The sequence below is a fragment of the Molothrus ater genome, chromosome 8 (assembly GCF_012460135.2).
Source record: "Molothrus ater isolate BHLD 08-10-18 breed brown headed cowbird chromosome 8, BPBGC_Mater_1.1, whole genome shotgun sequence".
NCBI lineage: Eukaryota > Metazoa > Chordata > Aves > Passeriformes > Icteridae > Molothrus > Molothrus ater.
The window spans coordinates 7,459,738-7,482,987 of NC_050485.2; the positions used below are offsets into that span (position 1 = coordinate 7,459,738).

A 23,250-nucleotide genomic window follows, 5' to 3' on the forward strand; every position below is an offset into this window, starting at 1 on the left:
CTTATTTTTTTAAATTTATTTATTTTCTGGTTTTCTTTCAGAAATAGCAGGACTCAGGTTTCCTAGGGATAGTTTTTAGCTCAGTTGGTAGTTCTTTCAGCACTCACATAGAAAATAGGTAGAATCTTTAATTTAAACATAATTTCTCCTCAGTGTTGTTAACCAAACATTTAACGGAGAGTCTTAAAAGAGACGGTTGAAAGTCCCTCCCTGACTCATGTCCGCTTTCACCATCCAGGAGCATCTTCCGATTTGGGCTCTCTATTTAAATTGTCTCAAAAGGTAGGCATGACTCAAGATCCTAATATCAAATTTAAACACATACTTCTCACAGACCTCTTCATCCATCACTGTGAAATGAAAAAGCAGGGACATATTTTTGCCTTTGCTGGACACCTCTGAATCTGGAGAACAAATGGGCCCCTGTTATTTTTCATTCTCACTTTTCCCTTCCAGTGATTACAATGCAACTCACTTTTGACAGCTGCCACTGAATAAGTCACGATAAGTCTGAGCAGGATCAGCCCAGGCATGGACTCTGCAAGATCTTGGTTGTCTGTCTGCACCTCGTGTGGTCAGCTCCATCACTGCAGGAGGGCTCCAGACAGGATAAATGTCAGAGGATATGGGCACACTTTTGCCTTTTCACGTCCCTGCTCCACTCCCAAAATGACTCATGTGTCAGCAGGGAACAGAAACTGAACACGGGACACACTATTGAGTAGGGGAAGAAGCTACAAGAGGGACACACTATTGAGTAGGGGAAGAAGCTACAAGAGGGACACACTATTGAGTAGGGGAAGAAGCTACAAGAGGTCTTGGCCAGGGTGATGGCATTAGGGTACCCCAAGCCTTGGTGCTAAATGACTGAGGTGTCTGGCACGGTGACCACACGGTGGAGTTAGGAGAGCTGCCTCTGGGCTCTGCCACCGAAAAGGTTTGATTTGTAAGAGCGCTGGTTTTCACTTTTAATGGTGAAGGTCTCTGTGGGATAGAGTTTGAATTTCAGATAGATCTTGGATTTTGGATAAAGGCTGGATATTGCTGGCACCACTGGCTAGCAGGAAGGTTGTTAAGGAAAATAGCTGATGGCAAACTGAGCTACTACTTCTTCCTTCCATCCTCTGCTGAAGGCACTGTTTTCTGGGGACAACAGACAGGATTCTTTTTAAAATGTTACAGCCAACAGTTTCCAAACTATTTGTGCATATCGTGATGTACATCTACACAGACATACATGCTTATCTGGACATACGTTGTGGGCAGCTTTTCTCTGCAGGGATGTGTGATTTCTATACGCGCACACACGTGCAGATTGCACCCCAGACAGATCCCCGGTACAGAGCAGATGTTTCATGCTGAATCCCCTTCTTCCCCCGCCGCAACCCACATCCAGCTGGGGAAGGGGAACGGGGCTCCTGACATCCCTCACCCCTCGGGAGCCCCTTATTTCATCAGGGGCAGCCCTCGCGGCGGCGGAAGGGGCTCTCGGGGGACCGCAGCAGCCCCGGCGGGCGCGGAGCGGGGCGCGGGACCGTGAGCGCAGCGGGGCGCGCAGGGTGCGCGCCGCGGGGAGCGAACAGCAGATTGCGGGCAGCCAATGGCGAGGGCAAGCCGAGGTGGCACCAAATTTCCCGCAACCAATCAGCTCGCAAGGGGGAGGGAGGGGAGGAAAAAAAAAAAAAAAAAAAAAAAAAGGAAGAAAAAAAAGAAAAAAGCAGCCAGGCATCATGAGAGAGCCTGGCCCTCGTCATCCTCCTCTTCCTCAGCATCCTTCCTCCCTCCCGCCCCTCTGCCCGCTCCGCCCCGCCTCTCCCCCCGGCTACGTCGAGAGCCGGGCCCCCACCGCGATTCGCCGCCCTCCGCGCTGACCCCGCGCATCCCAGCCGCGAGCAGGGGGTCACCGGGAGGCCGGGGTGCGCAGAGTCCAGCCCCGCCAGCCGCCGAGCAAGCAGCCCCCCTTAAATACCTCCGCACCCGCCTCCGCGAGCTGCAGAGCTCGCCGAGCGAGGAGCCGACCGGAGCCAGCCTCTCGCCAGCGCCGGGGACCTGCGCGCCCGCGTACCGCGCCGAGGAGCAGAGACAGGGCCGCCCCATGCCTGCGCACTTGCTGCAAGAGGAGGTGAGCGGGGCCCCGGGGTGCGGGTGCTTTGTCTTCCCCTCGCCTCTTCCTCCTTCATCTCCGCGGCTCCGACAGCGCTGCGCTGCTGCTGTGTCGGGGAAGAAGGTGTGGGCATCCACGCGTGTCTGTGCGTGCACACACACACGTATTCATACGTGCGTGCCCGTGTCCTCTCCGCACCGCTTCGCAGCCGGGGAGGCGAAGGGGTTCAGTGGGAACGTAAAACATCGCCCATGCCTGGTGGGGAGCCCACGGATGAAGCGGAGACATCCGCCTTTGAGGTGATCTTCCTGGATCCTGTGCCCTCAGGTAGACTGAGCATAAAATACAGGGTTATTTTGAAAACACCCATCGAAACATGCTGGGTGCTTGAATAGCATGAAAGGCTATTCAAGAACATATTTTGTGCCAAGAAGTCCTAAGTTTTTTGATAATACTCAGATTGGGATTTTTAAAAAAAATTCTTAATTAATTTTATTTTTGATAAGAAAGGGGTTTTACTCGCAGTGTTTTAAAACCAAATACTGCAGCAGGAAGCGTCTCTAGGACAGACGCAAGGTGAAAGCCGGTTGCCCAGATGAAATGAATGACTGTGTCTGCATTGCTTGAGCCAAGCAAGCATACAATAGGGAGACTGCCCATTTTTGGAATAAGAAGGTCTGAATAATAACCTGACACCAGTTAAGACATGTGGAGCTGTTGGATTTTTAAAGATTTTCATTTTTATTTTTGACCCTTATGGCAGCCACCCTTTGCCCAAGGGGAGGAGGCAGGCATTTGATTCTGGTGTTTGTGCTCTCACCTTCTCATCCTTCCCCCCTCTGCCAATGCCTAGAAGTGGATGTAAATCATACCCCTGCTTTTTTCATGTCACCAGCACCCAGGGTCTCCCTTGGTGCTTTTGTACAGGTGCCATGACCTTCCAGGGATGCTGTGATGTAAAGAACTTTACTTTTCTCCCCTCCCAAAATGGATGTCAAAGGCAGTGTGTTCAAACCATGTTTCATGGTTTTGGCATGTATTTTGGGTCATATCCTGGAAGCTGGAAAGAATCCTGTCCCTGGGTCATGCTGGGCATATTCAAATATGCCGGACCCGAGATTCAGTGCCCTGGGGCCCATACACCGTGCCCGGTGCAGGAGCCTTTGAGCTGCAGCTGGTTGTATAAGCTGGCTGGATGCCAGGATCACCTATGGCATGTTCAGTGCTGGGGAGGTGGGGGTGTAGATGGGGAAACACATCTGTTCAGCAGATGAGAGTTGCAAAGCCATTCAGAAATGAGGGAAAGCTAATGAAAATTATTTAGCTGGCCTCCTCCCTCTCTCAGCCCTAAACTCCCGATCAATCTCCATCCCATTTTCCTGGGTAGGAGCCACTATGGTCATAAGGGGACAAAAATCTTCTTTCTTTCCTCGTTTCCCCCGTTTCTACCTCTCTCTCTCCCTCATCCCCCCATGCTCCTCCCACCAAGTTTGTAACGGTGGAGCTGTTTCACAGCTGCTTTATAGCCCTTTTGTTCAAGGTTAGTTTACATGTGAGAATTGACCAGCCTGATTATATCGGTGTAATTCCAGCAGCATAGGTATGCTGGTAAAATTCCTCATGTGGCTACTACAACTCCAGAAGAGATCTTTTTTTTCCTCTCTGCTGTTTTCTTTGCGTTTTCCCTCCTCCTCCTCTGCCCCCGTGTATCTTTGACAGTGACATAAGCTATCATGGAGGAGAAAAATGCAACTACAACCCCACATTCTTACTCTGGAAGCAGCATGTCCATATGGGGTGTGTTACCTGTCTAATTATACCACCAATCACTGCCGGGAATTTTTCCTGCATAGACAAGTCTTGGGTCTTTTTGGTAAATTGTCTTGCAGCCAAGAAAGAAAATTGTACCTTTCTGCCAAAATGCTAGATGAGAATATCTAACACTTGGGAACAGGCAGGACTTCTCCTTGCCCAGTCTCTGGATTAGAAGCCATTTCTCATGGCTCTTTGGGTGTGGGGATTACCTCTAAATTCTCTAGCAGATGAGAGTATCATACCCTTAAAACGTTAACTAGGAAAGCAGGCAGAGACAGCCTATAGCCAGGATGCAGAAGAGCCAGTCCCAAGCTCAGCAGCTTGCCTGCCTGCAGTGAAGGCAGCAGGATACTTTGTGTCCAGTTTTTTCCTTTCAAAACTTTGATTCCCAAGGAAAAACTAAAAGCGCTCCTCTATAGAGATCATTTTACTTCCCAAATGTGGGGAATCTGTCAGCCTTGCCAGCTCCTCCCCATCGGAAGGTATGTCTGTAACCCTCCAGTTTCAGCCCTTGGGAAAGGGAGGAGTTGGGGTGGCCACGTAAGCTGCCTGGCCTGATTTTAATGCCTCCCTCAGGAAACTAGGCCATGGCAGGATGGTGGTCTTTTATGAATCCTGAACACCTGAGTGGGAATCTGCTGTTAATTCAGCAGAGATCTCTACTGGGAAAGGAGCTTTCCCAGCTTGACTATGCTCTGTCCCTCAGTCTCAGCCCTCCTGTTCCTGCTGGCTGACCTTTAGTGCCCCTTCACCCATGGAGGCAGCAGTCTGGGGGGCAGAGGGATGTGTCCCGGGGGCAGGGGATGGGGCCATGCGTGTGGGACACACCCTTGCATCCCATGTGCTTGGCACCCCCGGGGTTGGGGCACCTTGGGCACTTGGGCTTGGAGCTGACAAAGGGCTGCGAGTACCAGCAAGCACAGTACCAGCAAGCACAGGCTGTCTGGATGGAGATGGAAATCGGTGATTCAGGGTTCACTGACCTGTCTCATTAGGGTCAGTCCTGCCTGCTCCTTTTGTCATGCATGCCTGATGGGGCAGGCTGTCACTCAGCCAGGGCAAACAAGCATGTTCTGAGGGAATGTTGTGTCACAGTTACGGAAGGGAGCCAGGAGCCAAGCTGAGCCAACTTTTCTGCTTAAAACTTCCTCTCTACATGCTGGTGGCCATAGATCAGAGGATTGTCTTCCCTTGCCTCAGTTTGCCTGTGGGTGGGAAATGAGACAGGGATAAGAGTCTTAGCAGCAGGCACAGGATAAGTAGCTGCAGTTCTAACTAGAAGTACCTCACCTGACTGCTTCCATCCACTGGTATTCAAGCATGTTGATCTTGCCACAACCCATCTTGGAAGGTGAGGCAGGCAAGATAAGGAGGCACCCCAGAGTAATCCCTTTGTGAATCTTCCTCATGTTCCCCTGTGATCCTAGGTGAGGTGACAAATAAGTAGGATTCAGGAGCAGCCCATTGATTTATTATAAAACTGTGTTTCAGACCATATTTCTTTCCCACCTATTTGTTCATTCACAAGATTTCCTTTATTGTTGTCCATTTATGCACAAGCCCAGACCACAAACCCACCTAAAACCATCCACTAATCAAACTGAACAAAAACAAAAATCCTTGCAGTCTGCAAATGATCTCACCAAAGCCACTGGTGGAAAAGAGACTGGCTTTCAAGTATTTTTCTTTACTTTTGGCACTCTACCTACCATTCACCTCCTCTCCAGAAAGACCAGGTCCCCGTCCTCTCAGGCCATGACTCCATGTGGCCAGAGCAGGATCTTTGTGCCAAGGGCTCAGCTGAAAGAATGGAGCCTTCCAGGGAAACTACAGACTGTGAATCTTACACTGCCAGCCTAGATGCATGTGTTTCTATTTCTTGAATTGATAACCACCAACTTCTTATTTTGTTTTCCCTTCTTTCCTTTCTTGAAAATATCCATTGCTGCCTCTTCAAGGAGTTCTCCTCCACCTCCAGCACCACTGCTGGTGGCACAGTCACCTCCCGGGTGACCAGTAAGGAGAGAGAGAAGGAGAAGGACTTACTCAACCACGAGGACTTGGCAGGAGACCGGGGCATGATGGACGATATCTTTGATGAGACCTACCGGGAGAAAGAGGGCCCCAAGCCCCCTCTGCGATACGTCTGGAGGAATATCATCCTCATGAGCCTGCTGCACCTCGGGGCCCTGTTCGCCTTGACGCTGATACCCTCTGCAAAGATCCAGACACTGGCGTGGGGTAAGTGCATTCCTCTGTCTGTTTCTGGGCATCTGCAACCCCCAAATCTGTTGGGTGGGGTTTTTTTTCCCTCCAGGCCCATAGACTTGGGGATGAGAGAAAAAGAAGCAGGGAGCTTCTAGAAGCAGCTCTTCAACCAGATTTGTAGCAAGCTGTGGAAGGACCTGCTAGTGTCTCTTGTAAGGTCACACATGAGAAGGAAAGATTTGGCAGGGCTTTGGCTTGTCTGCTCAAAGAACAAACTTGATTCACAGACGTTAGGATTGGAAATATCCTCGGATGTGTAGCTGCTTCTGGGGTGAAGCACAAAACCTGTTTGATAGAGTACTGTGACAGTGCCAGAAAGTTAGGAAGAAAGATGCTACAAGAGCACCTTAACGGGTTTTTAGGGAGGCAAGGTACAGAGCACTGCTTGGCATGAGACTGCTGCCCAGACATGAGAACCATTCCTGTCCTTACCAGGGAAGTGTAAATCCCACAGAGTCTCAATGTGTGTATGAGGGAAAAGAGACAAAATACAGTCGTGCTGAAGATAAAAGTCAAGAATTAAGTCTGAAGCTCAGGTCTTTTATCATTCTTAAAAAAGCACAGATTAGCCACTGTCATCCCGGAACTAAGCCTGACGACTTTCAGAAAATAAATAAGCATGCTCTCCAGGCAGCAAATTCCAGTGGAAAGCACAACCCAGCAGAAGGTAGCTAGGGAAAGCTCTGCTTTCTCAGAGATCTTGCCCTGGGTAGGAACCAAACTTCTCCTCTGACTGCTTGAAAGACAGCTGGGCCCAGGGCCCACTCTGCAGGAGAGCTTCGCTTTCCACGAGCCTTTGTGTGGACCCCTGGAGGAGTCCAGAAACCAAATGGCTCCCAATAGGGAGGTCGAGAGATTGTATCCAGCCCCTGCCTCCCTGTGAAACAGAACATCCTGAAACAAAAAGCAACAGTCTAGATTGAGGTCTGCTGGAGTCGCTTTTGGGTTCAGTAGTGCTCCCGCTTCCTGGTCAGGCTGGCTATGGATGGGGCCTGGGGCGATCCACCTGGTCTGCCACCCTCTCAAAGTCTGTGTTCCTGATGGCTGTGTGCAACAAGTATCACATCTGAACCGGGAAGGAGATGGCTTCCTGGATGGCCAGGCTGACTCTTCCTCTTATCCTTATCAGCCTCTCACAGGCAGGGGTCTGCCTCCTCACTGGAGGCAACAGCCAGGGTCTGGCTACAGCATCTGCAAAAGCAGAGGCCTTGATGTGTTCCCTTGTGCAGCCAGCATGGCCTTTCAGGGGGATGTTGTGAAGGAAGACTTTGCTGGGCCTTTCCCTTGTGAAAACCTGACAGGCTGTACTTTCCCCTGGCCTGGGCAGAACATGCAGCCTCAGCATCATGTTGGAGGAGCATTTCAGGGCTCTTGGTCCTGTTCTGTGTGTCCCATCCCTGGGCTGGAGGCTAAGCAAAGACTGCTGGCTTCTCCCACTCACTGAGCTGACAGCCTGGGTCCTCCAATTCCAGTCAGATAACCTCAGGATGTTGGGGCAAGGAGAAGGAAAAAAAGTGAGTTGAATTTACTGACTTTGTTTCAAGCTGCTGATATGCTCCATGATTTCCAAATCCATCCAACCCTTCTCCCTTGAGTGCCCTTGGGATACTTATGAGGGCTTGAGCATCTTTATCCAGAAAGTTAATGCTGTTTTGCATTCTGCTAAACCCCACCCTACCCCAAAATGGTCTCTGAGGCAGTGTCTTTGCAACTGTGCACCTCTTTAGGATGTCTGTATGGCATCTCATGGCACTTCCCAGGAATCTGCTTTGCTTTTTATCTGATGTCAATCTTTCCTGCTCTCCTCGCTCAGTCAACTCTGATGTGAAGTTGCTCTCCTGCCACTGTGAGGCACTGCAAGATTCCATGGTGGATTCTGGAGTGACATGTTCTGGGAATGGGAGAAGGACATGGTGTTTGGGGGAACTGCACTGTTCTGGACTGGCTGAAGATCTATCTGGCCTTACCAAAGCTGGAGTAGCTCCACCAAGCTCCCTGTTCTGCACTCCTGTTCTGGGAAAGGACCACTGTTCGTGGCACCTTAGAGCCAAGTCAGAGTTCCCTTATAGTCCATTCTCCTCCAGCACTAACTGAAACTGGAATACTCTGATCCTCCATGTGTCTCCCTTCTCAGCACAAGGCTTCTTGCTCCTTGCATTGCCCTTTTCGCAGCTCATACCTTTATTTGGCATATACAAGGCATCTGTGGCTGTGATGTCATGTCAGTGACTTGCTGTTTTTTCCCATCACCCTCTGGTAGCAAGGAGAGGACTACAGTTCCCATGTTACACACAAGGATAGTGCAGCAGAGACTTGGGTTGCTCCTGGCAGTACACCGTGGGCTCATGGCAGGCCAGCTCTAGCAATGGTAGTTCTGGAGCTGCTGGAGTTTTTGCTTGTTTCTTTGTTTTTCAGATAATTTCTTTCTTAGGTTTTGTACATATAATATGAAATTAGCATGGTCTCGGGTGTTCTCTGTTGTGTTGCAACAGGCAGCTGTGGGGCCTGGTAGCTCATCTACCTTCTATAATTTATCCATTGCTTATACCTACTTCATTCAGGCCACCGTCTCCTTGATGTTCCTCTCCCTTTGAAACCAGTTATATTGGTGACTGTCCTCTTTTGTTTTCATTTCTCTGTGTGCTGATTCCTCTTTGTCTCTCAAGCTCCCCAGCCCTGCCTTCATCATTGTTTGCTGTTCTGCATTGCTGTGTGCATTGTCTCCCCTGATCTCTTTCTGGTACAGAGCTTCCCAGAATGAGCTCGGGTTGTTGATCAGGTGAGAGCTCACCATCACAAGAGCTCTCTGAGCCTGTCCAGCAATGACTTTCTAGTCAGCTCCCCTTTTATTTACTGTCTTTTCCACTGCACTTCTCAAAGTCTTACTTAGTCTTTTCAAGGATCATGGGCACATTTTATGTCATTTGCTAAATGGCACAGAGACTGAGCTGAGTCTTAAAGGGCAGGATGCAAAGGTGATGGGCAGTTTCTTCTCTAATTGCTCAGATCCTTGCTGGAAACATGATTTGTGGGTAGTCTTTTTAGCCCTTAGATGCAGCAGACTGACAGTAATTGCCCTAGCTCCTGTTGGCCTGGACAGCAGTGTCTGTAAACAAGAATGGTTCCTCTCGACATGGTGCTCTGTCAACACCTCAGATCCCTGCAGTGCCAGAGGCTCTAGAAGCATGGGTTGATACCATATTTTGTTGTTGCTGTATTATCTTTGGACCAAGGTGAACCTTGCTGGGTAATTTAGGCAACTCTGACAGTCAGAAAATCTCAGCCAATACTACCCCCAGAGATACGACCAGCAAAGTGTTTACAGTGGTTTTTTTACTTTCCCATCAAGACTACAGCTGGCAACACCTTACCACTTAGTGTTCCCTCCATGCTTAAGTAGCAGGTGGTGTGCTTCTCTGAGTGTGGCAGGGAAGTTAGGTTTCAGTGACAGCAGATCCTATTGCTCCTCCTAAACACTGTTCCCTTTATGCAGCCTGTAAATTTCATTGCCCCTGGTATCTTTCTTCTGAGAGTAGCAGGACTCACCTGGCTAACAGGGACTGGGCAGCAAGGAGGGAACAGTCCTGCACAGAGCAAAAGCCTAAGGACATGCTGCATCAGGAGCACCTCTTTACATGTAAACATCCTTGGTGTTCACTGCAGGTGGCAATGCTTTCAGCACATTCCTGGTTTCTCGTCATAGCTTGGGTCTGAATCTGGGCCCTAAAGAGGTAAAGCCTAATGAGTCATAGCTATGACTGAATGCGGAATGCTTTCTGTTTAATTTTTGGAGCATTGAGTGCTTATTACTGTCAGTGGTCATAATTCCTTGTATTCCAGTTTAATGGGTCACTGGGAAAATCACCTGTGAGTTGTCAATGTTTTGAATCTCGTGTAGTTCAAAGCGCAGTATGGAAGATTACTTTGAATCCTCAGCTGATGGAGTCCCTAAGTCCTTCAGTTTGGGGCAGCATCACAGGGCAAGTGAGAAAATCTGTGCTACTTTATTTCACCTTCTCTGCTCTCTTTCCAATTGAATTCTTAGTGGATGATCTTGGAGTAGTTTTTCTTCTTCCCTGTGAGATGCTGATTCCCTGACTATGCAATGATTGATCATCATTGTACCTGTTTTGTGGGGGTGAATTCTCTGAATCATAAGGGTGCTGGATTCTTCTGTATTCCACAAGGATTTCAATCATTGTGCATATCCTGTCACTGTCACATAAACTCTTAGATATGGCTGATGGATCTAATTGTCTCCAGGTAGGGTCTGGCTTTCTGTGAAGCTGGTGCCAGCAATGCATAGACTGAGAATCAGTTGCTTTGCCACAGAAAGTGTCTGCCCCTTAGCTAAACTACAGCTTCTGTACACGGGCATGAGGCCAGGCAGCACAGGATTATAATTAGAGAGTTATGGCCATTGTAGTGACCTGGGATGCAGGTCCAAGAGAAGTCAGCATGAGCTGCTGAGGTTCATGGGCTTTGGATGGAGGCTGAGTTTGTTCTATGCCAGGGGCACCCAAAAGCAGTGGTACTTTTCCAATTTTTTTACAAAACCTTCCAGGAAAGGATACCCAAAAGCAGATACTGGGTTGTCTGGGTTTGGAGTCTGTTGGTGTCCCCATCACATCTCTTTTGTGATTCCCTGTGCTTGCTGATAATGTCATTGTTGCTGGTGTCATCTTTTCCCAACAGGGGTATCCACAGGCAAATTCTGAGAATTGTCTGTATAATTGTCTGTATTGGACAGCTTTGTGAGCTTTGTTCAGCTCTGTTGTCTCTTGCAAAGGCTGGATCCTGCTGTATTTGCATGCTTGGCTCTTCTGAAAGACTGCCAAGGTGCTGGGAGACACAAGGCAGAGCTGTGCTGGTCCAAGGCTTGTGCTGCATTCAGCAGCAGGCAGGGAACCAAGGGAGAAGATGAAGATGGGGAATCACGGTCAGACCAGCAGACAGGGAAGGTCACTCTTGTGCAGTGGGATGGAAGTAAGAAGAGTTCATGCAAGTTTAAGGGGCCAGAAGATGATGTTAAATCAGCCAAGACAGGCTTTTAGCGGATAAGAGATTAGGGCTGGGAATGTAGAAAAACAAAAAGGAGGTGACAGAAGGAAGATGAAGCAGGAGATGAGCAGAAATAAAGCCTGTATTATTTTGAATTAAAGAATCGGGCCATGCCTGGCACGGGTCTCAGATTTCTGATTCCAGACAAGTTTCTGTCAGAGTATCTGGTTTTCTGGATTCAAGATAAACTTGATTAGAGCCATTTGGCTGGACTGAATGGCTGAACGTCAAGTATGCTACCAGCAATTCCTATCCATGGACTTACATGAAGGAATAAGGAGCTCTTTTAATGATTGATACAATTGGCTGAAATATGCAAATTTATACCAGGAAAGTTTGCCCTGGGGGACTAGTAAGAAGGCAATGCTTCCCCCAGAGGACTAGAGGTGGATCAGTTGACCTGTTCACAGATGTGCACTCTTCCCTCTTTGTGTCTGAGCTTGCAGAGCAAACCAGCTGTTGAATGCTCTCTTTCTACCAAACTTCCTGACCCTTCCTTTAGAGGAAGAGTTAATTTGCAGAACCAATTTTCTTCTTACCCTACTTTCCTAGTGTAATGCTGCTATGAAACTCTTGGGATCTTTTCTCCATTTCGGTTTTAGGATTAGGTGCTGGAGCTGAGGTTAATTTCCAGAATTCCCAGGAGGGCAAACAGGCACACAGACCAAGGCAAATATGAACTCATGATGTATTGGGAGAGGGATGTGGTTTTTTACTAGATGCCTAAGGGGCAAGGAATTCCTTTTGCCCTGCCTGAAGAGGGAACTCATGAAGCAGCCTCAAAGCTGAAAAGGGCCCAGCAACATCTGTGTCTGCCATGGGCACAACTTGCAAGGAATCGTTAGCCCCGGGGTTTCCTTCTGAGAAAGATGCAGGAGTTGAGCAGAGGGAGGGATCAAAAAGACCCTAGGAACAGTAGCCCCTGGGCAGATTTTAAACCAGTGCTAGAGCTGAAGGTGAAGCCCAGACTTCAGCGGGAGGATAGGTTAGATCTTTTTTTTGCCAGCTTCTGCTGAGAAAGGGAGCAGAAAAAAAGCCTAACCCTGGGCTTGAGTTGTTCCGCTCAAGAATGCTAAGATTATCTACCATCTCTTGGTGAAAGTAATGCAAAAGAGATTTAGTGGGGATTGGTGAGATGGGAAAGCAAGAGCCTGGATTATTTGGGGTGGAAGGAAAGGGAGAAACTGTTCCCTGGTGGACTGCAGTGCTTTTATCACAGTGCTTTATGAAAGCAGCCAGTTTATACAATTTTGACTACTCTGCACTATGACAGATGGCACTATGCTGAAGAACCAGCCCTTGTGAGTCTTCTAAGGGGGAGCCTCCTTCCTTGTTAGAGATGAAGAGCTGAATTGCTTTGTCCACATTGTCTAGGAGGCCTGTGGTAGCTTGGGCAATCTCACATTGAGTTTTATTGCCCCAATCTGCTCTCCATGGATTCCTCTCTTGCTTATACAGCTTTGGGGGTAGGCCCACCTTTGTGTTGCTCTGCCTGAAGCTTTGCTCCAACTGCTCAAACACCTTCTTTTCCTTTGTAGCTCTTCTGTGTTTCGTGGTGAGTGCTCTGGGGATCACAGCTGGATCTCACCGCCTCTGGAGTCATCGCTCCTACAAAGCCACGCTGCCCCTGCGCATCTTCCTGACTATTGCCAACTCCATGGCCTTCCAGGTAAGCATTTCCTCAGTGTCCCACTGGTCCTCAGAAGGAAGTGCTCCCATGAATCCCTGTCCCAGACAGGGGACACAATCTGATGAAGAGGCTCCTCTCTCCTACTGCCTCTTGTTAGGAAGAAGACAGCCCTTTCCATCTAACACTGCAGTGCTAGAGTCTGTCTCGTTGTCTTTACCTTGTCCCATCAGAGGCTGACTCTGAGGCAAACCCAGTGTTGAGAGGACAACAGGCCAAAACCAGGGGTAGGAAATCTCTGAAGCAGGAATGTACCTTTCTCTTAAGGTGTGGTCTCCCTGTGCTTGCAGCAGGTCCCATGAAAGAGGTGTGGAAGTGTTAAGTGTTTTCCTGGTGTTGCCTCACTCTCCTTTTGCTGTGTGGCTGATAAAGGAGAAGACATCTGCTAAGCCAAGGATTGTAGAATTCTACAGGATGTAGAATTTGCTACTTCATAAAGACCAAGAACTTGTTGGGATTTAGGGGATGTTTCTCTCATTCAGAAGAGTGATATTTAGGACTAATCATGTTACAAATCACTCCACTGGCTTCCAGAGGGTTGTCCCAGGTCAGTGATATTTTAAGGAGAGAAGGGTTGGGCCCATTCAGAGTGGCACAAGTGACTGCAGGCACTGTTAAGCACCTTGGAAGATTGCTTCACCTCTCAAAGAGCTCTAAACTCAGGATATTGCCTAACTACTGTGAGAGTACTTCACAGTCCCCAAAACAAACAAAACTGCAAATCTGTAGAAGTCGGAGTGAAAACCCAGATTGGCATGGCACAGAAAAATAAATCCTCTCAGGCTTGCTGCTGTAAGTCAGCCCTAACAACACTCCATCCTCCAACTGTACTGAAGGGTTGCTTGTCTGTGGGAAGTACTCAGGAAGGTGTCAGAATGCAGCACTTCCTGCTATAAAAAGGTGAACGCGAAAGTATCAGTGCTGTGCTCTTAAGTAATTCTCCAGAGGATATTATTTTTTTTACATGTAATCAAAACAGAGTAGTTTTTTAAGCTTTGAAAAACTTTCTAAAACATCATTGAACTTCTTCTCTGATAGTACCAAACAGCTGTCTTTGATGAGGAAGGGGAGGGACCAAGCTGCTGATTCTAGCCAGTGGTCCAGTACTCAGTGAGGCAACAGGATGGGTTGCTGTGTATTAGCTAGTCCTGTACAAAGACCATCTTTCACAGGGTTATGGGGCAGAGGGGGAAAGAATTTGCTGAGCTATTGCTGTAGGGGATAGGAATAGACAAAGATGAGAGACAGACAGATATTTCAGCTTCAATAGGAACTAATCCAAAGTTTTAGTGAAAACTCGATACTATTCCCCATGGATTTTTTTTAGTAGTTACTTTCAGTGAGATCAAGAGAAGATTTATGTTGAATTTCTCTCATTCCTATTAGTGGCAGCAGAGGAGATCAGGAACTTTTAAGATCACGGAAGTTTATGGACTGTCTTATCTTAGGTCCTCCAGAAAACGCCTGTTGGCTGCTCAGAGACCTGTGACTTGTAATTTCAGAGAATTTATGAATTCTGCCTCTAACTGGCTTTTCCACCTACAAGACCTGCCAGCTGCAGCACAACAGAAGGTCTCATGGTTATAGCCTGTAGCTGGGATATGCCAAGAAGAAGACATTCTCCTTGGCTTTGCTTGCTCTTCTCAGAAAGTCATGATTTTCAGTCAGGGTTGCAGTTAGAGGTGGTCCAAAATAAAACCTGTAGAAAAGATAATGTGCTAAAGTTTGGGTCAAGATACAGATTTTTCAGGTTTGAAACTCCTGATTTTGTATGTAGACAGGATGTGGTAGATGAAGTCATACCATGATCCAGCTGTGTTACATGGTCTCTTTCCAAATTTGTGCCTCCTGCCTCCAGCAAGACAGGGAAAACCTTCCCATGTGTGCAAGCCCAAGCTGTCTGTCAACTTTCAGACTGGGCTTTCTCATGTTACATGGTGCTGTGTAGGGGCTGGGATGTGAAAGAGACTTTGGGTCACGGGTGAAACTTTTCCAGCATAGGTACTGGTTGAGTTTCTCTGCTTACTTAGATAGGGAGGGCAGCTGGGCCACTCTCTTCTGGGGGAATACTGAGTGACCAAGCTCTGGCCACAATCAGCAAGGGCTGCTGATACTTGGAGATATTTGGCTGGAAGGAAGGTGGCAGTTCCCACTATTAGGAAACAAGCAAGACTTTAACCTTGGCCCATGTCTATCATTGCCTTCTTGAATGGCCTGCAGGTAAATCATTTTATCTCAGGAAAGGAGGAGTGGTTACAATACCTGAAAAGGACTTGAGGAGTTGAGTCTCTGTTACAGGCTCCCTGTGTGGACAAGTCCCTTAGTCTTTCGAGGCAAGAAATAGGGATGGTTATGCCATTTCCCTCTCTTCAAAGTGTTTTCAGGAAAAGTCCTGGGTATGCAGGTGATTAAGGAGCCTCTTGTGTAATACAGGTAATAGAGCCATGGTTAGATCTCTATTTCATGTTTTCTAGGATGGTGTAATACATGGCTTTAAGCTCATTGAAATCTTGATACAAAGAAATGATCACAGGCTTATGAGAATCTATTCTTAAAACCAGCCAAAGCAATCATTTCATAATTCAAATGATAAAAGCGTTGACATGTTCCAAACAGTATTGATTTTGCTGCTTAAATTGAACAGTAATGGGGCTGAAGAGAGGTATTTTTGAGAAATGTCATTGAAAGGGTGTGTTTGTTCTCCTTCTAAAAAGGGACCTCAATTTTAAGACTGTTTGATCTCCAATAGAAAAAAAAATTTAAAAAAGCCTTGCCCCCCCGAAGTTAAACATCTGATTAGGCAATCCCAGGACAAGCAAGGCAGGATGACCTATGGGAAATGTCAGGTAGAGGGAGGGGGCAGGTCAGCCTCGCCTGGCACTGTGCAGGGATGGGGATGGGGACAGGGATAGGGATGGGACAGGAGCCGAGCATAGGAGAGGAGGCACCAGCCAGCCAATGAGAGTAGCTGCTGCAGGGGTGGGGCACAGGCTGACCAATCAGAGCCTGCAGCACCATGGGTGTGGTGAAACCCCCCCAGCCCAGAGTTGGCCAATCAAAGAGCAGCAATGAGGCACTCCTGGAGCTGCTTCCCAAAAAACTGGAAAGGTGCAGCCAAAACTCAACCTTTGTTTTAAGTTCAGAAACCTCAAACCCTAATGAGACATAATGCTACTGATACAAGTTCAGGTCAATAGGATTTAAGTATTCAAGCATTTCGGGCCACTTTGTAATTTGAAGGGAACATCTCCAGCCCTGACCCTAAGTTTTCACTCCTGCTGACTTGCAGAATGACATCTACGAGTGGGTCCGGGACCACCGTGTCCATCACAAGTTCTCCGAAACAGATGCAGACCCACACAACGCCATGCGGGGCTTCTTCTTCTCCCACATTGGCTGGCTGCTTGTGCGCAAGCACCCCGATGTCATCGAGAAGGGACAGAAGCTGGACCTCAGTGACATCAAGGCTGACAAAGTGGTGATGTTCCAGCGCAGGTGAGTAGTGGGGTCAGCCTTAGTGGGGAGCCATGGGGAGTGGAGCAGGGACAAATGGGCTGGGAACTCAAGTGGCTTTGATGGAATGTGAGAGGATTGAGGGCATCATGTGAGAAATGTGATTCTTCAGCATGCCCAAGGCTTTGCTGTGAGATGAGCTGTGAGAAATGAGCTGTTCCTCTCCTATGAGAAATGTTTAGAATCCAGTGCTACCTCTAGCCCTCCCACACCCTTCTCTTGCCTGCCTACCCTGTAGCATCTTGCCAGCAGTAGGCTGAGATTCCCACCACAAAGCCACTCCACACCTGCTCACCCCACAGCCCAGCTGCTGCTTTGGCTGGCCCAGAGCCCAGACACAGGTGCCTCTGAGACATCCTTGGAGATTGTACACCTTCCAGGCCATGTATGTGCCCCTCTTCCCTCAGTCTCTTGGAAACAGTATGGTGAAAGAAGGGTTGAAAATGGAGATGTGAGAGGTGCAGTATCTGGGAAGAACAGTCTTCATTCACTGGTGCCTCTTGGGTAGGATATCTCTCACCCATCTGGAGCTATACTAGGACACAGAGAAGGTGAGCCTATCACAAAGGCTGCAGGGATGTGGGACTTAACCCATATAGTAACCAGCCTAGTACAGTCAGGAAGGAAGTCACGAAGTTCCTAGTACAGTCCCAGACTGACTTTTCTTGTGGATCATCAGAGCGGTTCACCTTCCTCTATTCCCATTCTTCTAGTGTGAGAGAGCCCACATGCTCACCTGTGCCACTTGCTTGCACTTGTTGATGGGGTGTATTTGTAGGCAGAGCCAAGTCTGCAAGGAGGAGTTGCAGCACTGGGCCAAAGCCAGAGAAAGGACCATGTGTGGGACTCTGGAAGCACGGGGTTGACTTTATGGGGATCAATGTAGCTGAGAAGCAAATGACAGATGAAGCCAAAAGCAGCAGCTTTTCTGGGTGTCTGAGTGTCTGGACTCTCACTCACCCCCATGGTGATGGGAGCATTGCTTTGTGCAGATGTGAGGAGAGCAGGATTTAGTCTGAGTCTCTTACCTGATGATAGGACTTGGGAATCTCCAGGCATAGCTTCTGCACATCCAGAGCAAAAGATACAAGGCTCAGGAATGAGGCATTTCTGCACTTGATTTTCCCTGTATAGCTGAGCATGAATCCTTCAAATGGAGGACTGAATCAGTCCTTCCTGTCCTGCCTCTGCCACTGAACCCATTCCTCCTGGTCCCTTCCTTTCCAGATACTACAAGCCTTCAGTGGTGTTGCTGTGCTTCACACTGCCATCTGTAGTGCCCTGGTACTTCTGGGACGAATCCATCATCATCAGCTTCTTCATTCCAGCCATCCTGCGCTACACCTTAGGGCTCAATTGCACTTGGCTAGTGAACAGTGCTGCTCACATGTTTGGCAACCGGCCGTATGACCAGAACATCAACCCGCGGGAGAACCCCTTGGTCAGCCTGGGGGCCATAGGTATGTCCAACATCTGTGTCTTTGCTGCAGGGGGACTGTAGAACAGGGACTGCCTCTTGGGGCTGCAACTGCTTCTAGGAATTTCCATCAATCCAGGTGTCCCTATTTCCCCTGCACCTTTCAGCCTTTGCATCTGAGGGTGTTTCCTGTGCTGGCCAGTGAGTACATAAGGGCAGTGGGGTTATCAGCTCCCATCAGACTCTTTCCAGGCTGGAAGGACTCTGCTACACTTAGCACCTTCTTATCTCAATGACAATATTTTGTTTACCCTGTTCAGAGGTCTCTCTGCCACGTTCACTAGACTGAAAAATGTGTGCTGCTGTCACTGCATATCTCTCTGAGATTTGTCAACTTGAAAACCAGCAGATTCACATTTTGACATGTTCTCAGGACAGCTGGTGATTTTGGGGGTACTTGAGAGTAATACAAGATAGATGCTTTCATATTTTTTTACTGAAATTTTGAAGATCTAGTAAAGTACATCCCAGGATCAGCATATGCTCTTATCGGTTTTCCCCTGCCTAAATCCTCATCTGTTTTGCACCACTGTACCTCAGTGGGGCTCCAGTGATTTCCAGCACCAAAGGATCTGCTTGTGGAATTTTAGTAGAGAGGGATTTGAACTGCAGAGATTCAGGGGTAGGAGCAGGAGTCAAGGCAGTGTCTTTGAAGGGGTGAGCACTGAAGCCAATGTTGACAGTGTCCAGAACAGATAGTGGCTGAGTGGTGTAGATTACTTAATAGAAGTGTCTGCTTAATGTCTGCTTTTTTCCCCATGTGGAAATGTGCTTTGGATTTGACACGAGGATTGCCAGTGTTGTGGAAGTATTGATTAGCCTGGTTTGTTGGAGGCTTGCTGCTGGTCTAGCTGGTAGCTGAATTAATACTAGAAGATTTCTTGTGGTGGGAAGGGAAAAACTATTAGGAATCCTCTGTTTTTTTGGTGCAGCTGGGGAACCAGGGCCTTTCACTGTTCCCTGCCATATGCCTATTTTCCTCTAAAGCACCAAAAATCCTCTGTGATTGTCATTGTCTCAGCCCTGGCATGCTGGGTCATGCCCAGATGGGATGGGGTAGATTTCAGGAGGGTGAAATTGGGCTGAGAGGAGAGAGGAACCTGGACTCAATCCAGAGCCCATTACAAGAATATGGTGCTTTGAGTCAAGATAAAGGGTCTGTCACCTAGTGCTCTGCAACATCCTCTCCCTGATCATGTTTTTCAGGAGAAGGCTTCCACAACTACCACCACACCTTCCCCTATGACTACTCCACCAGTGAGTTTGGCTGGCGCTTCAACTTAACCACAGCCTTCATTGACCTCATGTGCCTCCTGGGGCTGGCCAGCGATCGCAAGAAGGTCTCCAAGGAGGTCATCCTAGCTCGGAAATTGCGGACTGGAGATGGAAGTCACAAGAGTGGCTGAGTTCCTGCTCCCTTTCACACACACATCCACACCTCTCCTTCCTCCTTTTTTCTCCCTTCCCACCCCCTCCAAACACGCTGGACAAAAGTTTAATGTTCTGTTAACTAACTACTGAATAATGCTACCAGTTTGCTTAAGATAATGATAATGAGTTTTAACGCCCCCCTCCCATGCTGCATTTTGCAGGATGTATTTAAGACCTAGGACTCTGCCATTATAACACAAGGCCACCCTTTCCCTCCTCTCCTTTCCCTTTCTGTTTTCCTCTCCAGCCTCTCTAACCTGTCTCCTGCTTTACATTTTCCCAGTCTCAACCTGGAAGAGAAGCTGGTAGGAAGTGGCCTGGGGAGGCCCATTGCAGTTGGCTGTGTACTATTTAGTTAAGGGAAGCCTGAACCAGCCAGATGAAGAGTTGAGCCAAAGTCAGTGACCCTCTCCCCACTACCTTCCCCCCAAAGTTTCTGCCACAGTCCCTTCTCTTTTCTCAAGGGCTGCTGACAGACATGACATGGCTAAACTGCTCTTCCTGGGAAAAGCAGCCCCATCCCTTGCTCTTGTCATCAGAAAGAAGAGTTGTTTCTTTCCAAGATGTCTCTTGGGAAGTGTTCTCCACTGCTCCTCACCACCTAGCCACTCTGGCTGGGGAGAGAAGAGTGCCCAGACTCTCTCACATCCCCAGGTCCACCACTGGCTGGGGGATGCTGTAACAGCAGTGGGAACTGGAGAGGGAGTACTGGTGGCCTTAATTTGCACTCCCTCTGGTGTCACAGCCTCCCTCCCTGCACTGCCCTCTGTGCCGTGAGGGACTGAAGGCAGAGCATGACTCTGAGCTCCACAGCTGTTTTGGAGAGCCACGGTGAGGAGGAGGACAGATGGAAGGGTGTGCCACTGGCTGCCAAGGGGCAGGACCAGCCCATAGTGAGTTTTGTTCACCTCCACCACTGCGATTTTTGCTGGCAAACGGGACTTTGCCAAAATGGAGAGGAGGAGAAGGATGTAAACCAAAGCTCCACCTCTGAGCTAAGCTGCTTTATGTGCTGGAGAAACAGGGTCCCTTCTGGGTGGCAGGCAGATCCACATCTTTGCTGAGCACAGAGACAGGACAAGGGAGCACCTGCAGGTGTAAGGAGGAGTGAAGGTGTCTGCAGGACCAGGTATTTTCATCCTCGGGGGCTCCACTCAACAAGTGCCTGAGAAACATCACTGTGGGGCCAGGTGGCACAGGGGGCTTAAGGAAGTTGAGACCTCAAGGTGAGAAACTGCCACCAATGTGAGCTACCTCTGTGCTTTCTTGTCCAGGGTCTGCTGTGTAGGTTTGCCATTCCCTGCTGCCTAGAGGGAGTGGGAAGGAGCTCCTTGTTAGTCCCTTAGCTTGCCTCCCAGCCCCCTCGGCGAGCCATCTCGCCACCGCGCTCCTTTGCCAGTGAGACAGGCAGCGAGGGCGGCTGAGCCTGCAGAAAGGGCAGTTACATCACTGAGCCGATGTGGGCATGCAGCTGGAGGGCGCTGGAGAAAAAAGTCCATGTGGGTGTTGTTTCCTGCAAGTTACAGAGACCAGCTTGAGTTCAGGCAGTTGGTTACATTCTGGATGTTACAGCATCACGCCCCTCACTGAGCTGAACGTGCTTTTTCCCCCTTAATTCTCCTAGTTATTATTAATTTTTATTACTATTATTGTTATTAGTTGTAGCAATAGTACTGTTTTTGTTGCTTCAATGCATCAATCAGAGCTGGAGGAAAGCACAAGAGGTAGCTGGAACAAAGTGACATTGGAGTGGGGTTTGCAGCATCTCCCTTATTCAGGCAGGCCAGGGAAGGCAGATACAGTGCAGATGCCAACTTCCTCACCTCAGCTCTGCCACGTCGCAGCCAGGGAAGCTTCACGGGAGTGAGTGTCTGCAGCTTTGCTTCTTCCCGCTGCAGTGAAACTCGCCAGGAGCCAGGATAGCTCTGTGATGTTCTCCTTAACAAGAACAAGCTTGTTACTCAGAAAATGAGCCTGTCTCCTCACCTTCCCCTCCCTGCCACCACCATGACCTTGTTTTTGCTCAGCAATGGGACCCTTTGAGTTTTTGAGCCATTAGGAGTGATGTGGTCTCCAGCCAAGAGGAACAAGGACAAATGGAGAAGAGAGTCCTTCAGCTCCTGGTTTCAGGAGACAGCGTCCTTACTGCTCTGAGGCTGTGGACTGCCTGGGTGCTGGCTGGACCAAAGGGAGTTGTGGCTAGAGCTGTATCCTACCATTTGAAAAAAACCAAAAAGCCCTCCAAAAAAAGAGAAACACTGTTAGCTCTGTAATTGTGGGCTGACTTTGCTCTAGTGTAAACCCCTCTGAACTCATCGAAGTCCCCAGAGGATGAATGTGCTCCAGCCAGTAATTTGAAAGGGGTGAGGGGAGGGGAGAAGGGGAGAATTATTTCCTTGCTCCTGGTGCCCTAAAGGTGTAGTGTGACATACTCTACAGTAGAGATGCGTGCTGTGAAATGCAGCTGTATTTCACATCCTCTCAGCAGAGAAGCAGGGCTTGACATCAAGGGTTTCTTTCAAATTTCAAGTGCTGATTCAGGTCCAGAATCTGGAACGAGAGTGGAAGTTGAGGAGCAGTAACCAAACAGTCCTGGTGTTTGTCCAGTCACTTTAAAGGTAGATTGGCAAATATCTCTGGGTGCCTTAAATCTTTCTTTAATATACATAGAAGTATTGACAGCTATTTGCCGTTTTGTTTTGTTTTTTTTTTTTGAGTTATGAACATTCAAGGGGTTTCTTAATTATTTAATTGCCTACATTGAACTGTGGGTGCAGGTGATTTTGAATGTACTTGAGTAAGAATTTTTGTTAGATTAAGAAACAGATACAACACTTTAAGTAGAACTTTGTTTGAGATATATATATATATACCTATAAATATATATATATTTTTGGTGGCATGTTTGTGTCCTGGACGCATCGTCTGTATGTTTAGCTTAAATGAGTCTGTGAAAGGTGGAAGCAGAAAAAGCAGCAGTGGGACCTCATGGCTAAAGCAGCTGGGACCCATTCCCAGTTTACCAACTCGCTCGCTGCGTGATTTGGGACGAAGTCACTTAAAAACACTCTGTGCCTCAGTTCCCCTGTCTGTAACGGGGTGTTACACCCTGCCTCCCAGAGGTGTGGGTGAGGCTCGCTGCTGACCAGCCGAGCACAGGACGGAACAGTACGAACCACACACACCGCTGCTGGCAGAAGCATGGACTGGTTTGTTTTCCGAAACCATTCCCAGCCCTGCTGGTATTGTGAAGAGCAGAAGTCTAAGTGTTGAGTGTTCAGGGAAGGATTGGAAAGTTGAATCTGCACATTGTCTAAGCTCTGTCACTGTTGAAATGTGAGTAGGATACGATTTTTCACAGTTTAGGGATTTCTGCATAGTAGTATCTCTGTTTTGTGTACTGGAAAAAAAAAAACTTTTTTGAAATAATTTCTACTAATATGGAAACAGACATCTGGTTGTGCTGATCTGAAATTTTATTTGTTCATAATAAAAATGATAAATGTTACTTTAAAACTTGTTTGACTGATGACATGGTGGGCAGGGCTTGGTAAAGCACGAGATACGCACGCCATCAGGACCGGAATGCTGTGCCTTACTGCTTCCAAACCCTTCTCTCTCCCAGGAGAACCAGGGGAAAAACGCCTCTGGCTCTTTAAGCATCATGAATGAGTGGATTATAATGGCTTTCATACTCCAGCGCAGGCCAGGCAGGCACACCCCGCCGAGGCTGCCCCTGCGCCTGGGGTTACTGCAGGTTAAATCCAGCCGGGGCCCCTTGCCAGGGCCTTGTGGCTGGCGGATACACATGCGGCACAACACGTAATACCGGCAGCCGCCCGTCGGGCGGGTTCATCAGCCTCAGCAGGGGAATTTTCCTCATGCAGCAGTGAA

The 23,250-nt window shown here is 48.4% G+C and overlaps 1 protein-coding gene across 1 annotated transcript; it reads left to right on the top strand.

Annotated features, from left to right (window-relative positions):
• Window positions 1-1,739: 1,739 nt before the first annotated feature.
• Window positions 1,740-22,872, top strand: SCD (stearoyl-CoA desaturase). The gene is made up of 6 exons (XM_036385615.2): window positions 1,740-2,122; window positions 5,878-6,160; window positions 12,787-12,917; window positions 16,225-16,430; window positions 17,676-17,908; window positions 19,132-22,872. The coding sequence occupies exons 1-6, from the start codon at window positions 2,096-2,098 to the stop codon at window positions 19,329-19,331; spliced, it is 1,080 nt and encodes a 359-aa protein (XP_036241508.1). The 5' UTR covers window positions 1,740-2,095; the 3' UTR covers window positions 19,332-22,872.
• The last annotated feature ends 378 nt before the right edge of the window (window positions 22,873-23,250 follow it).

Coding starts and splice junctions, on each gene's coding strand:
- SCD (XM_036385615.2), top strand. CDS start 2,096: ATGCCTGCGCACTTGCTGCAAGAGGAG. Junction 6,161..12,786: donor GATCCAGACACTGGCGTGGG/GTAAGTGCATTC, acceptor TTTCCTTTGTAG/CTCTTCTGTGTTTCGTGGTG. Junction 16,431..17,675: donor GTGGTGATGTTCCAGCGCAG/GTGAGTAGTGGG, acceptor CTTCCTTTCCAG/ATACTACAAGCCTTCAGTGG.